The 15,828-nt window shown below is 39.7% G+C and overlaps 1 protein-coding gene across 1 annotated transcript in view; it reads right to left on the bottom strand.

The window, feature by feature from the left end:
- Nucleotides 1–707: 707 nt before the first annotated feature.
- LOC113406540 (zinc finger protein GLIS1-like) overlaps nt 708–15,828 on the bottom strand; it is a 270,442-nt gene continuing 255,321 nt past the window's right edge. The window contains 3 exon segments of the mRNA XM_026651816.1: nt 708–1,316; nt 5,008–5,175; nt 13,198–13,382. Coding sequence (XP_026507601.1) covers nt 1,180–1,316; nt 5,008–5,175; nt 13,198–13,382 — 490 coding nt within the window. The 3' untranslated portion in view covers nt 708–1,179.

Here is a 15,828-nt window from a genome sequence, read left to right as displayed (position 1 = left end):
AAAGTGCACCTTACAACTTTGTATTCTGTGTTGTAATAGAAATCAATATATTTGAAAATGTAGGAAAATATCCAAAAATATTTAATAAATTTCAATTGGTATTCTATTGTTTAACGGTGCGAGTATGCGGAGGCTCCCATTGGCTGTGGTTCCCGGCCAATGGGAGCTGCAGGGATGGCGCCTGCAGGCAGGGCAGCGTGCAGAGCCGCCTGGCTGCGCCTCAGTGCCAGAGGAGGGGATATGCTTCCGGGAGCTGCTTGCGGTAAGCACCGCCCAGAGCCTGCACTCCTGAGCCCGCCCCACGCCCCAATCCCTGTCACAGCCCTGATCCCCCTCCCATCCTCCAAACCCCTTGGTCTCAGCCTGGAGCCCCCCCCGCACCCCAAACCCTTCATCATCCCCCCGCACTCCAACCCGGAGTCCCCTCCCACACCCTGAACTCCTCATTTCTGGCCCCACCCCGGAGCCCTCACCCCCTCCCACACCCCTACCCCCAATTTCGTGAGCATTCATGGCCCGCCCTACAATTTCCATACCCCGATGTGGCCCTCAGGCCAAAAAGTTTGTCCACCCCTGGCCTAGACTGCGTGCAGCTATCTAAGAGGTAAATATGTCTATTAGGTTAAATAATTGAGCAGCTTTCTTGAATAGATCAGGGTTTATCAGACTGAAGGTAAGAAACAACAGTATACTTGTATCCAGTTTTTAATGCTTTCTTGTAAAATTGAAAATATAAAACCAGCGGAGCAAATGAAGGCTTTATATACATGAGGTCTGTGATTAAAAAAGTCCGTTTAGTCAAGAAAATTTCCAATGAATGAAACTAAAACGATTAAAGGGAACAACCGTCTCAAATTGAAAACATACATTTCAGAAACAAATCTTTACAAGTTATTATATAACTTACATTTACATTCTTACTAAGAAATGATAAAACAAGCTGTTTCAAATGCTCCTCATTCCCTTAAAGCATGAAATTCAAAGTGCCACAGCAAAGGAACAGGTTCCAATAACTTTTCTTATACAGTATATTCATTTATAAAATGGATTGGTAAATGTGAGGTGTTTATTTAAATGAGCACATAGAGATACAGACTAAATAAAAGTACTGGAACAGCATTTCTGTTACTACGTATACAGTTATAGTAATAATAAAGGAAACAAAGGATAAAGCTGTTCTTAGGTATCTGTATAGATGGAAGGAATGTGATTCAAACAATGATCAAAAGCACCATTTTGGAAAAATCCATTTTCTTCAGTTCCATTGGCGACTGCTTCTTCAGACCCACATTGTGCTTCAGAAATTACATCGTAGCCTGAAAGGAGGAAAAGCGTACGAGCATGATTTAGCACCATAGTACATATGAGGGCTGAAGCAGGAAGCACAAGTCTGAGTCCTAGAGCTATGTAGTGAAGCCTCACGTTAATCAGACAGCAGAATTCACCACCAACGCCTCACTTAGACAATATGAAAACTAACCTCATAATTTGTGTCATTGTGCATGAGTTTCCATTCACTGCTTTGTACGGGTACCCCTGTGTGAGTGAAGTTAATCTGGCTACCGGTGTGGGTGTGTCAGAGTATGCCTCTCTGTTACTAGGACATGTCAAAGCAATGGATGGACAAGGATCCTAGATAGTGTTCTGAAAGTGCTGCAGACAGATTGTGTTGTATATTTTTCTCTTTTAAAGGTACTTTGAGGATCTGGAAATATTTCATGTGTGCCCCAGACATTCTTGAGATCCTGGAGGAATCTGGCTAATGCACTAGCTGGCTCCCCAGGGTGTGGCCTGCGTTCTACAATTTGGGGTTTTGTCAGGCTCCTGGTGCCCCTGCGTGCACTCTGGAGTCAGCATCAGGGGCACAAGGTGTTCCTTTGGTAAGGAATGTTGTGAAGCATGGTGCCCTCTGGCCGCCTATACTGGCAGAATCTCCAATGGGCCTTCCATTCTGCTGGTACTGCTCTTCTGCTGCCCTACTCTTAGCAGGCCTTTGAGTGAAGGCAGGATTTTGTCCCCAATTCTTAATCAGGCTGAACTCTTATTGACATGATACATATCGCTCCACACTACTTGTTTGAAAAGGAACAGTATATGCACTTTGTGCCTGATGCTGACTGCAGCAAGACTAGTTATGAACACACATAGGTAAGTGGATTTCAATTTAGTCCAATATACCTGAATAGTTTCCCTTGTGTAAAATGATTTCTTTAAATCCCATTCCCAGAAACAGTTTAAAGTGATATTGACTAAGATCTCCTCTTCAAATCTTGCCACTGCTCCGATACCTGCTCCTCGTTCTGTGCCCAAGCTTCCCTCTTCACTGACCCTTTTGTTCCCTTTATCCACTCCAAAGCCCAGTGTTCTTCTGTGTGGCCTTGAGTAGCTTGCTAAGCTTCCTCCTTCCAAAGACGTCTCAAACCCCACCTACTGCATGAAGCATTGATGCTGTGTTATGCTCACTCTGCACATTCTGTGTCACCTCAGACAGCATCGTCTATGTTTGGCTATATCTTTCTAAAGGATTGTATGTTCTTCAGAACAAGGACAGATCCGTATTTCTTCAGCACAGATTACTGACTTATGCATATGAAAGAAGGCTGCACTTCAGTTATTGAGGCACTTGCGGCTGACTGGGTGACATGGAAAACATGTTAATATTTACTGCAAATCACATCCATATCCACTGCAAACGTATGTGAGGAAGGATGCTCTTGCGGTTAATACACTGAACTGGGACTCTGGGGATTTGGGTTCAGTTTTCTGTTTTGCCACCGTCTCTCTGTGTGAGCTTTGGCAAATTACTTCATCTCTCTGTGCTTCAGTTTCCCATTGATAAAATAAGGATGATACTTCATTTCTCCCACTTCGTTTCCCTTGTTTATTTAGATTGCATGTTCATCGGGGTAGGGACTGTCTCGTACTATGTATTTTTATAGGAGCGAGCACAATGGGACCCCAATCTTGGTTGGGGCCTTAGGTTCTACATAATATAATTAATAATGGACTCTGATTCTGTAGCCCTATGTAGGCAAGTCCCCCATTGATATCAAAGAGATTTGCCTTAAGTAGGACTGTAGGATCAGGCCCTTACAAGTGAATTAGTTAGGGGGGTGTTTGTTTTTTAATAGATTAGAGACTAGATTCTGCACTCACTTATACTTATGCAATCCCTTGTGATTTATACTAGTTTACTGTATTAGTTAACCAAGGGTGGACTAATCTGTGGATCAAATCCTGCTCTCTGATACAGAGTAAATCTGAAGTAAATGAGAGTAGAAAACAACCCAGTTTGTTTGTCTAGTCAGCACTGTGTATATAACCTAACTGAAGAGCACAGTATTCTATTAACTTATGAAAGGGTGCATATTATGTTAATTTTCTCTATCTGACAGGGCCCACGTACAAAGGGGTACACAACCACAAATGGACAAAAACCAAGATAAACATACACCCCAGAAATCACTGTTAGATTCCAGATAGTGTAAACCATCCAAAAGCCCTGAACACAAAATAAAAAATTTATTGACTGTTAATGTGATTCATGGAACAGCTGTTTGCCAGTCACATTTGGCATTCCTGTGAGATGAGATCTCCATTAATATTAATGGTGCTATAAAACCCTGAAAAAATTAAAGCACAGCCTTGATGAATCTTGCAAACCTGAATGGTTCTATTTTACACAGAAAGATGAGATAAGATTTATATTTTCCATATATTTATTTGTTTCAGATGCTATGTATTTGTATACCTCAATAACCATTCTAAAAATAAAATTATTGCTGAGAAACCATAATAGGTTCGCCCCAGACAAAAATAGCAAATGTTGTGGTAGTTGGTGTTTTGCCACATTATTATTTTTTTGCTCTGACAATTTCTTTTGCAAAGTTTATTTAGTCTATTCTCTACCTGTCTAAACTGAACATCAAATTTCAACATTTTAAAACTGTTTTAGTAACATCAAACTTATGAATATCACAAAAAAAATCAAAGTTAAGGCTGAAACTGCATGGTTAACTCTTCCCTTTTGCTAGTTATTGCTGCACGTACTTTTTAGTGTGTAACACGACACACACACTGAACTGCGATTCCTCACAATGGGGTAGGAATGTCAGCTCTTATTCTGCAGTCCTATCTCGGACGCCAGTCCAGGAAAGCACTTAAGCAAATGTTTTCAGTAATGTCCTGAGCGGAGATGCTTTCCTGAATCAGGGCCTCCAGCAAAAACCATGTTTGGAATCAGTGAGTTTTGCCTAACTAAAGAGTGACGAATTGGTACTCTCTCACTGCTATGGCATTGCTTAAAATATGTTGGGTCTTGTTACTTCCATGATTTTTCACTGTGGTTTTTAAAAATAGGAAAAAATCCCTCAGAAACATGAGCAGTTCTGTATGGGAGCTCATTCCCTAGATTGTAATGATTCTAGTATACCTCTAGGCACGTTACCATTATGCAAATATATGGCTGGGAAAAAAGTTACCCATGTGCAAAAGCCACTTTTCCAAACAAAATTCCCATAGTCACTAGTTCACATTTGGTACATCTCAGTATAAAAAAAAAAACACATCCCACTTTTTATTCTTAAGTGAACTAGAAGTCCCTGAAGCCAGTAATGTTTAACAGAATTTCATGGGAATATAAAAATCCAGTTTTGAGACTTAGACCCTGACTATGAACTGCAGCCTGAAATGACTTATACACACCTGAAGGTAGGGCTTTTAGTGTAAATGTTGACACAATCTTTACAATAAATGTCAAGGGAACGGGGCAAAATTGCCTTTTTAGTGAGCTGTCCAAAAGCTCACTAAAGTCACTGGGTCTACCCACACAAGTAAGAGGAGAATTTGGCTGTCGCTGAAATACTGTAGGATAAAAGAAAACAAATCTATTTTCCTAAATAATTGAGTTTAGTGAAATGTTGCATTTTATGTAATAAGACAAAAAGTGTTTTTTCTATTTCTAAAAAAAAATCACAAGGATAACTCTTCATAATAGGAATAAATTACCTGTTGAAGCTAAAGGTGCATTGAGTATGTGACACCCATTCTGTCTCAAAGGATTAAAGCAATGGGATTCCCCTGTTAGCACATCACTGTTGACAGACTGCTCCACTGTTCTGTAGCAGTCTCCGTAGTGGAAACAGTTTTGTATTGAGTGAAAGCTGCCTTGGTAACCTGAAAACAGATATTGCATACACAGTTTAACACTGCCGTGATGGTATTAGCTTCATTTCTGTCATAGCATTTCATTACTACTGTGGGTTTTAGATCCTTAGGGTTTTAACTACGGAAAAATGACCAAGCCACAGCCTTTATTCTACTTACATATTTATACACACTGTGTGTTATAATATAATATAAAACCTATATCGGGCTTGATTCTGCAAGGTGCTGAGCACTGTGGCCCTATCCAGCAAAGCATATAAGGACATACTTAACTTTGAGCAACTGAATGAGTTGCCCCACTGAAGTTAACGGGCTACTCATTAAAGTTAAGCATGTTCTTAAATGCTTTGCTGGATCAGGGCCAGGATGCTCAGCACACTGTGGGATTGAGCCTATAATGAATGACTGTTCAATTTACCTGAATTAAATAATGCAGTATTTTACTGATATACCCTATTTGATTTGTAACTGAATAAAGGCCTTTTACCATCCAGCATGAATTATTTATTGCAGGAGATAACTGTATTTACGGATATACCGTTTAGAATACTTCAGCCCTCTCCTTTTTCAAAGTGCTATCTTGTTTCAAATGAGAACATTTCACTAGTCACGGTGGGCCAGATCCGGCAAGAAGAGTTTGGCCCAGAGGTGCTACCCTGCATTCTGATGGACTTAAAGACCTTTATGCCAGGGGAGGATCTCTTTAGCTTGCCGCTGGGGCTCCTTGGCAATCCCACCAATGGAAGCTGCTGAGGGGATGTTTTGAATAGGCCCATTCCCTCCCCAGCCAGCAAAATCCATTTTGGGGCCACTAGTGTCTCCTCCTTCCCTAGAATCTCCTGTCTCACATGCTTTCTACCACCAGGGGTCCCGCACTGGCTTGCACCAGCAGAAACCTGCCAAAAGGAGAGGTAAATCCTGCCTCAGGCAGAAAGTCACTTGGCAGTAAAGAGCAGGCTAAGTGGAGAGTGGGGTTTTACTCCTTACAGGTTGGTGCCAGCATCCTGAAAGAACAAGGTGGTGACTCGGCCTCATCAATGTGAGCTGGGAGCTGTGCACTAAGGGGTTCTCAGGGCATCCCTCACACTAATGACACAGTTAAAGTTAATTATTTTCTAATCTGAATCCTTACTTCTCCTAACAGCCAGTCTAAATGGATTCATATTCTCTCTCTCTTTCCATTTAGCAGAAAGTGTCATAGGAATTTCTCCATGTTTCCCGTGAAAAGGGCAGTAGCACTTTTTCTTCTATTTTTTTTTCTCCTTCCCGCACTCATGCAGAATGAAACTTTTCCTCCAGGAAAGTCACATGACTTCTCTCCAGTTTTATCAAAGGAAGATGTCAGGCCAGATCTGCAGCTGCTAGACATCTGAATTGCTCCACTGATCAGCTGAAGTACTGGCCTGCTGTTTCAACCGTGGGGTTAATTTCATGTATTTAAAAAGTAACACTGGTGCTTATCACCAAAGCACCTGGATGCCTTACACTGCTCAAATACACCAATTACCAATCCGCAGACTGTAACAAACTCCTTCCTGTTCACAAAACTCTGACAGTTACCACAGACGGTTATACATCAGGCTAACTGGTGCAATTCTTTAATAATGATGCAGCATACCTAGTTGGGGTGAAAGGGTAGGTTTTGTATGGAAGTTTGACTATTTTACATGGTTTTTGGTTGACCCTGCAAGCCTCATGTGTCCTATTTCTAGAGAACTACGGTCCCTCATCACAAAAAACACACTTTGATATTTCATGACTGAAGTACTAAGGGACGACCATTCCAGAGGAAGATACCAAGCACATTTTACCAATGGTACAAGTATTTTCTGCAGTAGGCAAGAAGGCCTAGAAATTTTGAATGTTGAATATTAAACGATGTGTGTCCTTCCCTGGCACAAGTAAACAGCCACCTCTATTTAATGCTAGGAGAGACTGGCTCAAAGAATCAAAGAGCTCTTATGAGAGGCTGCTAAACTATCTTGTGATGAAGCTTCAGGTACAGTAGCTTATTGAGTGATGTTAATAGTTATCCTGATTTTTATACTTACAAAATGTTAAATCCTCTCTGCACACCTTCTAAAATCACTATATAACTTTAGGGATGAGCATTAGACATTAGACACTTGGCTTCAAATGAGGCATTACTGGCTCAAATGAGCACTTTATGAGCTTGGAGCAATCAGACTTTCCAGACTGCCTGCTAGACAAATCACTTCTAGGGAAGGCACATGTGTATTTTCTATGTCCCTGTAATCACGGTCTCTCTCATCATGCTCAGCCAGCATGCTTTATTAAACCAATTCAATATCTTTATGGTCCCTAAGGCTAAGACACTGCGATTTAGAAAATCAGCCAATAGCCCAACACAACACAACTGAATTAAAACTCACTTTGGACAAGCTTTTAGATAGGCAGCCGGATCCACCACTGCTCTTCAAGACTTATGGATAAGGTTTTCTTTTGAACTGCTTGAGGTTGTACTCTATAACTAGCCAGCAGGTTCGGGCCCCGGTGAAAAAAAATTTTCAGGCCCCCCAGCAAGGGCGGACCGGCTAAACAGGGCCGACGAGAGGGAGGGGAAGCCGGGCCCCATGCTCCCTTCCGGACCGCCAGGCCCTGGTAATTTGTACCAGCTTCCCCCCCCTTCCCCCCCGCCCTCGTCGGCCCTGCTGGCCAGTAAGAAACAGGGGGCGGGGGAAGAGAGAGCGAGCGAGCGAGCACGCTCAGTAAAACAAGGAGGGCTGAAAATAGCTACCAAAAGCAGTCAAGATATGTTTTATCCTGGGCTGGGTGTACACCAGTGCCTCAGACAGGCAGCCTGATATGGCACTGGTGAGGTGGCTGTAGCCTGACAATTCTAGGGAGAGGCAGTGTCATGAAAATATCTTAATATTCGATGATTGGATTTTACAGTGTTTGTTAAATGCTTCCCAGTACAAATACAAGGAAAAAGACCCGGCCCCTTCTCTACAGAGCTTGTATATGTGATGTGACTGGTGGGTGTAGCAAACTGCGGAAAGGGGATGGAATGAGGAAGGACAAAAGTTACAGCAATATGATCATGCAGTTACTCAGTTTAGGAATATGCAAATATTGTTGGCAGTAGCAGGAGTTTTAATCCTTTTCAAATGAGCAGAGTTGTCAGAAATGTTTGCTCACTTGCAGGGCTGGCTCTAGGCACCAGCGTTCCAAGCATGTGCTCGGGGCAGCCCTTTTCAAGGGGCAGCATTCCGGCTCTTTGGGGGCGGCACTTTTGAAGGGGCGGCACTCCGTTGTTTGTTTGTTTGTTTGTTTGTTTTTGTTTTTTGCTTCGGCGGCGGCACTTTTACAAATTTTTTTGCTTGGGGCGGCAAAAAACCTGGAGCCAGCCCTGCTCACTTGAGGGCACTGTGGAAGAAATGAGTGTTAAAGAGGGACTTGACTAAGGAAAGCGATAGGACCAGACGGGAAGGTATTCCAGGCATAGGAAGCAACATGGTAAAAGGCATGGAAATGGTTGTGGGAGAAATGGACAAACAGGGCATCAAGACTAAACATCTGATTCCTTAAGGCTGAAAATTAGAAGAGGTAAAGCAGCTTCTAGAGTGTGTCTAAGCTGGCAGAATCCCAATAATTTTTTCAACTAGAGAAGCTGAGACAGAGATTTTTAATTACCAAAAGGGACACTCAAGACAGCTTTTCCATCCACAAAGACAGCTAATCAGGCAATACATTCTGTGCCCCTCATGCACTGATTTTTTGTACAACATGTCATTGTTCAGTTTGAGAGGTACAGCTAACAAGCAGTAATTTTATTACTTATCGGTATGTTTATAATATGAATCATCATCTTTGGAATAACATCACAAAGGACTCATTTTGTGGCATTTTTACTGGGAATGACAAGATGAGCCGATATTAATTCAAAGGGACTTCATCCTAGCCTGTGAAATTGTAAGCAACTACAGTTGTAGCTAATTTGCATGCACACAATTCAATTTATGAGAAAAAGTCAGATTTTCCTGGCACTTAAACACGGACATGATAAATGCTAAATGATGCAGGACAGCAAAGTCAATTTTATGTCTATGCACGAGTGAGATTTTGACAGGCTTTTTCTCTACTCTAGATCAGTGTTTCTCAAAATGTGTGACTGGTCTCACTGAGAAGGGTCTCTGAGCACGTGTAGGGGAGACGTGAGAAAAAGAAGGGTTAAATTACTATCAATATAATAATCCTTCTCACTCTTCATCAGCTGAGCCAAACCATCTGCAGTAACATCCATAGGATGTGTGGCCCCAAGTGGGTAAACAGAGTCTCCTGGGAATTAGGAGATATGGAAGGCAGGAAGCTCATTGACATCCATTTGCCTCTGCCCTGATGATTGAAATTATGGTTTCATATTTCTTCACTTCATTCCGCATCACCAATACCACTCTAAGGGCCCTTTCTCAGATGAGAACTCCCCAATTTCCCCTGGTGACAGGTTTTGCAACATGGTAGGGCCACTTCCCGCCAGGTAGTTGTTCAATCCTCTGATACAGACAGATACCTTCTTTTGGTGGGAAGATGGGTTGGCTTTTGCAACAACCTATCCTTTCCTCTGGGTGGCTAGCATCACCAGCAACCAGGAATGGCTCAGAAGGCCAGCAAATATTTTTAGAGGCTCAAATCCCTTGGCGATCTTTCATGCTGATAATAAAGGGAAGTTAATGACCAGCTTGGGTGAATGTCAAGTGTTGCTGAAAAGCAGTCATTAGACCACAGATGAAAGCGAAACTGGTTTGAAAGTAAATCTGCTAGTCCAGGAGTTGGTTTCAGTAGCACTACAACTGGGACAATATGAGTGTTTACCTAACATTTGCATATGTACTAGTGGCAAAGGAACCTCTGTAACAATGTGTGCTCTAGCCAAATAAGACATGTCATAAATGAATGAGATTTTGAATAAGACTATTTTAGGCAACCTCAGGAAACGAAACTTACTGTTTATGGGCACTCTAATTTAATTGCTTAGGAAATACTAAGCCCGGGTCTTCATGTAATATACAATTTTTAAATTTTTTTTTGTGAGAAAGGTTCTTTTCATTCATTCCATTTTAGTTTGATTCCTTTAAGTTCTATGAAAAGCTTTGCTTCTACATGGAATTGTCTCTCAATATAATACAGACTAGTATTTAGGAGCTAAGATGAGGCTTGAATCATAGAATATCAGGGTTGGAAGGGACCTCAGGAGGTCATCTAGTCCAACCCCCTGCTCAAAGCAGGACCAATCCCCAGACAATAACTGTGGTTCAATTAACAACCACATATGGCTCAACACTAATTAAACATGGGACATTTTAAAGATTTTTTAAAAAAACCCCTCTTAAGCAGCTAAAATAAGAAGCATGCAAGAATTATTTTTTTGTAGACATTTTCCTGTTCTATGCATGCAGAGGGGTAGTACCCACTTGGCAACAGGAGCTCTGCTGATATTTTTCCAAATGGTTTTCGTTCTATTTGTCTAATTTAAATCAAATTTTCTGAGGTTAAGTTCCAATTGAAGAATTTACCAAATGCCTGTCAGTTTAAATGATCACTGTTAAATGTTTTATGTACAGTAAATGTAGAAGTATAACAGTTAACAAAGAAATAAGCTGCGTTCCAAATATAACATTTAGCTCCAATTTTGCTTTGAAATCATTTGTGACAAAATAGCTGTAGTTAACCACATCAGAACACACACTGCTTGCCTCTATTTCCCCAAGCCATAATCTAAAAAACCTGAAGCACTTTTTAAATGAATGATGTAATGAGCAAATGACTGGAATATGTCTATTAAACTACAACTCATATACGTCATGTCATTTAAATGTACGTGCAAATAAATCCAAGCTCTTCAAATTCCATAAAATCTCTGACAAGAAATCATGTCAGATATAAATAAATGCAGTATGCTGTTTGCTTGCCAAATTCTTTCAGTGTATAATAATTTCCATGTGACTTTACTATAACTAGCTAAAGACACAAATACTGTGGTTTATCATTCTTCTCATTATCGACAACCCATAGCAATTCTCAACATTAATGTGCTTCTATAAAGACTGACTGGTTTTACAGATCATGTTATTTAGAATTTCCTTTTTTACAGTAAAAATATAACAAACTTGACTAAAAGATTCCCATTTAAAAAGCTGCCATTAAAGAACTGAAACAAAAGCTTCAAGTAAGTTTAAGCCCAAATATGGGTTACAGATGAATTGGTTTCAAAGGCTATTACTCAACATTGATTTTTGAACTTTTTCATAATAAAATTATAATAATAATTCAAAATTTGGTTAAAGTGGAAAATTATTGCCTTTTTCAAAACCACACAACACAGCAGTCAGAAAGCCATGGTTTGCTCAAATGGGAAATGTGGTGTTCTCTAAGGAATAAAGTCAATTTATTTAAGTGGTTCAAAACTTGTTCTGTCTATGCATTTGTTTCTGTCATTATAATGAGCTGCTAATCTGTCCTCCTGCGGTTTGTAGTTATTTAGCTCATTATAATAACAATCATATATGATTATATGCTATCATAAATCTGCCACTTTTCCCCTCTCAGAGTTAGTCATTTTAAAATTGAATAATCTGTTGAGCGTCAGGTTTAGTGAGTTTTTTGTTTGACACAAATCATTTAATATAACATGCTTTTGCCTTTCAGACAAAGTCCAATCAAACAGCAAAAACTAAGCAAGCAATTTTAGAGTATTTATGGTACTTGACCCAATCTAGAGGTTAAAATACTACCTGGAGACCAAGAGAGAAAGGGAGGTAAGTATCTATGTATTAGATATGTACCCTGCCATTGGGCCTATATCAGAATCTTGTTTTTTCAAACTTTATAAAAACTTGGCCTTAAAACATTCAAAGAATAGCAAGCAAGTCATTTTGCTCACTTGGTATATTTATCGTACATGAAACTGCACGTTTCTGAAAAATGCCTTATTCAAACAATGGTACAATTGTGAACTGAGTTGAGAATCTGGTTATCTGCCCGGGTATACTTATATGCTTGGTTATACTTTACAACCAGACAGCTGTCCTGTACATCTGTAATATGATGAATATTTACCATATGGAAGCAATATAGTATCTGGATTATATAACATGTTATCTAAATATCCAAGCTTCCATTACCACAGTAATCTGTGATAATATTAAGTGCTAATGTATACCTTCAAAACATTGTAGAGATACTAATGCCTCACAAGACAACTTTGGGGGTATGAAAATAAGCAGCATCCCCATTTTAAAGACTGGGAAATTCAAATGCAGAGGATAAATAATTTACCTAAACTATACAACAAGATAGTGACAGAGTTAGGATTAGAACTCAAGACCTCCTGTCTCTCTAGTACTCAAACCATATTAAATGGGTGTAATGCCAGAAAGTGCCATTATAGTCTATTGTATAAATGATGCATTTTAAAGCTTCCTAAATACTACATAGACTGATAGAATAAACAGTTACAGCTTCAAGGGTGATCCAGAGTTAAATCTTTTACTCTGTCTTTAAATCAAAGGTATTTTGGGATGTAATTAATATGTGCTTGCAAAATACTTTGAGATCCTCTAATGAAAGGTGCTATATAAATGCACAGCTTTGTAATTACTGATTATAATTTGTCCCCATTATAAGTAGGTAATAATATATATGGAGATATACCTATCTCATAGAGCTGGAAGTGACCCTGAAAGGTCATGGAGTCCAGCCCCCTGCCTTCACTAGCAGGACCAAGTACTGATTTTTTTTTTTGCCCCAGATCCCTAAGCAGTCCCCCTCAAGGATTGAACTCACAACCCTGGGTTTAGCAGGCCAATGCTCAAACCACTGATCTATCCCTCCTCCCTTAGCCCTCAGGTAATGCATGTACTGATCTGACTGATGAAAACTACAGCCCCATGTGACTCAAAACACTTAAAAAATAGGAGCTTCCACAGAAATGTTGTCAGACAGTGTTGCCAAATACTGCAATAATTAAAACACTAATATGGCAGCTGGGAAATCTCAAAAGATAGTTACCTTGCAGTCCCTGTTGTACAGATTGGTTTTGAAACTGAGCATATGGTTTATTTGGTATTCCTGAAAACTGTTGCCCATTTGGAGACTGGCTGTGTGGTGATGATGAACCATGTTTCTGCAATAGGGAAGGTGGAACTAGTGTTTTCAGAGGACTGAGAAGAGGTGAAAGAATATTTGGAGCAAGCCTAGAACAAGAAAAGAGAAAAAGCTTATATTACAATATGAGAAAATAAAATACTTGAAAGTCCCTAGGCAGTATTTCCATAGTGATTTAATATAGAGAACTTTATTTACAATTTGTGCTGCCATAAATGATATTTAAAAAAAATAAACAATAAAATGTTTCTTTCAGGTGTACGCCAGTTACACTGGCTTCCCATACTGTTCACACTTCTGGGGTCAAAAGTGATACCATTAGTCAGCAAGCTGTCTGACTTCACAATTAGATGCAAAGTCAGTTTTAATTAAAAACTTTATTAACTGACAAATGGATCTGAAAATACAGGCAGAGACTAATTTAATGCTAATAGGTATTCCGTGATTAAATTCTCATGTATTGCAATGAAAAGGCATCTCTTAGGGTCTAATTCTGAATTCCATTACACCATTGATGCAAATAGATCTGTCTGGGAGTAAAATAATAGCAGAATTTTGCACTTAATGATTATGTCCAATTAATAGAAAACCTCATTAATATCTTTAGTCTCTCCCCCTTGTTCTATTTGTACAAAAAATAAAAGCACAAGGAAACTTTCTTTAAACATGTAATTCTTTATTGTGTCTCAGAACCCTTCCAAATCATTGTACTGCTATACAAAATATAAAATTATTGCCCTTCTCAACCATCAGCAGTCTTGTACACTATAAAAGCAGTGCTTAGAAAACCATCAAACATTAACTATAATATTAGTGCTTAGAAGTTTGAGGTTTCAATTTGTTTCTATCAAGGAGGCTTCACCCCTGCTCTCTCCTCTCCCGCCCCCCCACCTCCTCCCGGAAAAGACTCCTCTTTCAAGGCATAAGGATCTAAAATGTCAGGTGTGTGTATATCTTATTTTAATATTGAATTTACCTCTTTCTAAAATACGAGGAAACTCAAGCTCTAATGGGGAGCTCCTTTCATCCCAGGAGGTTCCCTACTGAGTCGGAATTGTCTAAATGCACAACCAACTAAAACGGGGCTAAGCATCTATACCCAAAGGTTCAGCCAAGTCAAGGTTGCATACTTGTTTTCAATTGTTTCTCATCTAACAGCATAGTTTTAAACAGAGGGGTCTAGATTGTCCTTCAAAAGCACAGCCCTGGGTAAGCATGTGTATGCTACTGCAGTGCCCCAGAAGAAGACTGGGATGTAAAACCTCTTCCCCGAGAACCATCTGCTGGCCACAAAGAGTCCTGCTGCTTTGCAGAGAGCAGAATCAAGAATCTGGTCCTTCTGTGCAAACCCCATTAGAATTATATTATCATTCTACAAATTAACAATAATCTAAATGTTTTGCTGGGGCATTTAGACCTCTGGTTTTTTGAGCTCTCATTGCAGCAGTAGAAAGAATGATCAGTTGGGTTCTAGACTGATAGCCTCAAATGTTGATCTTTTGAATGCAGATACTGTCTAGAGTTTGTTTGCATGAAATACAATACTGTGTAGATGCTGTATTTTCTTTACCCTCCAACCTCATATGTCTTGGGCTGAAATGAAAACAAAGGACAGATTAAGACATAGAGGTGGGGGGAGCCACATTACATCTAATAGATTCCATAGAACCTAATGAAACAAAACTTCTGTATGGAGAGAACCACTCAGTAGAATCTGTATGGCTAGCCTAAGGCATAAGTATAAAAATATTCTAGTAGATTACCTGTTGACACCTGACCGGGAAAAGGATATTGAGTGCACGCTGTTCCAGAAGATCGAAGATGATACCAACTCTAATAAAACTGTAATAATGGGTGACTTCAACTACCCACATACACTGTTCAAATGTCACAATGATACATGGTTAGAGAAGCAATTTCTCAACACCGTAAAAATTGCTCCTTGGAGTAGCCCACAAGAGGTAAGACTATTTTTGACTTAGTCCTAAATAACATGTAAGAGCTGGTTCAAGAAGCAAATATAGCTAACCTACAAAGTAATAGAGATCAGAATATAACTAAATTCAACAGCCCAGGCACAGTAAGGTGCCAAAAGGTACCATTGTGACACAACTTCTGAAAGGGAATTAAAAAAACAACAACAGCTAGTCAAAAGGACACTGAAGTAAAAAACAAGGAAATTAAGTGCATAACAGGGTCACCGAAAGCAGGCATGTCCCTAAGCAAAAAGGGATTGCAAGAAATAAAGTAGTGTTATTAAATGGCCTGGGACAAGATGCTTTTCAAGCCAAATGTTCAGTCTTAAAGGGACACAGAAAATCTGGAAGTGCACAGTTGTTCTAACCTCTTTGATTTTCTATATCTGTTCTCATATTTAATGTGTGGGAGGAATTTAATTATATTTTTAAACAAATACTTAACTTTTTTTTCCCTTTTCTAAAAGTGATACTGAATGTTAGAGACTGAAATCCTCTGCTTATTAAAAGAGGCAGGGAAGGCGTTGTCCGTGTGGTGACTCAACACCACTTCACCCCT

The sequence above is a fragment of the Terrapene carolina genome, unplaced genomic scaffold, assembly GCF_002925995.2.
Source record: "Terrapene carolina triunguis isolate 2854851 unplaced genomic scaffold, T_m_triunguis-2.0 Scaffold103, whole genome shotgun sequence".
In the NCBI taxonomy this organism is placed as follows: domain Eukaryota; kingdom Metazoa; phylum Chordata; order Testudines; family Emydidae; genus Terrapene; species Terrapene triunguis.
The sequence above is the reverse complement of the archived record's forward strand: the minus strand, read 5'-3'. Positions and strand labels throughout refer to the sequence as shown.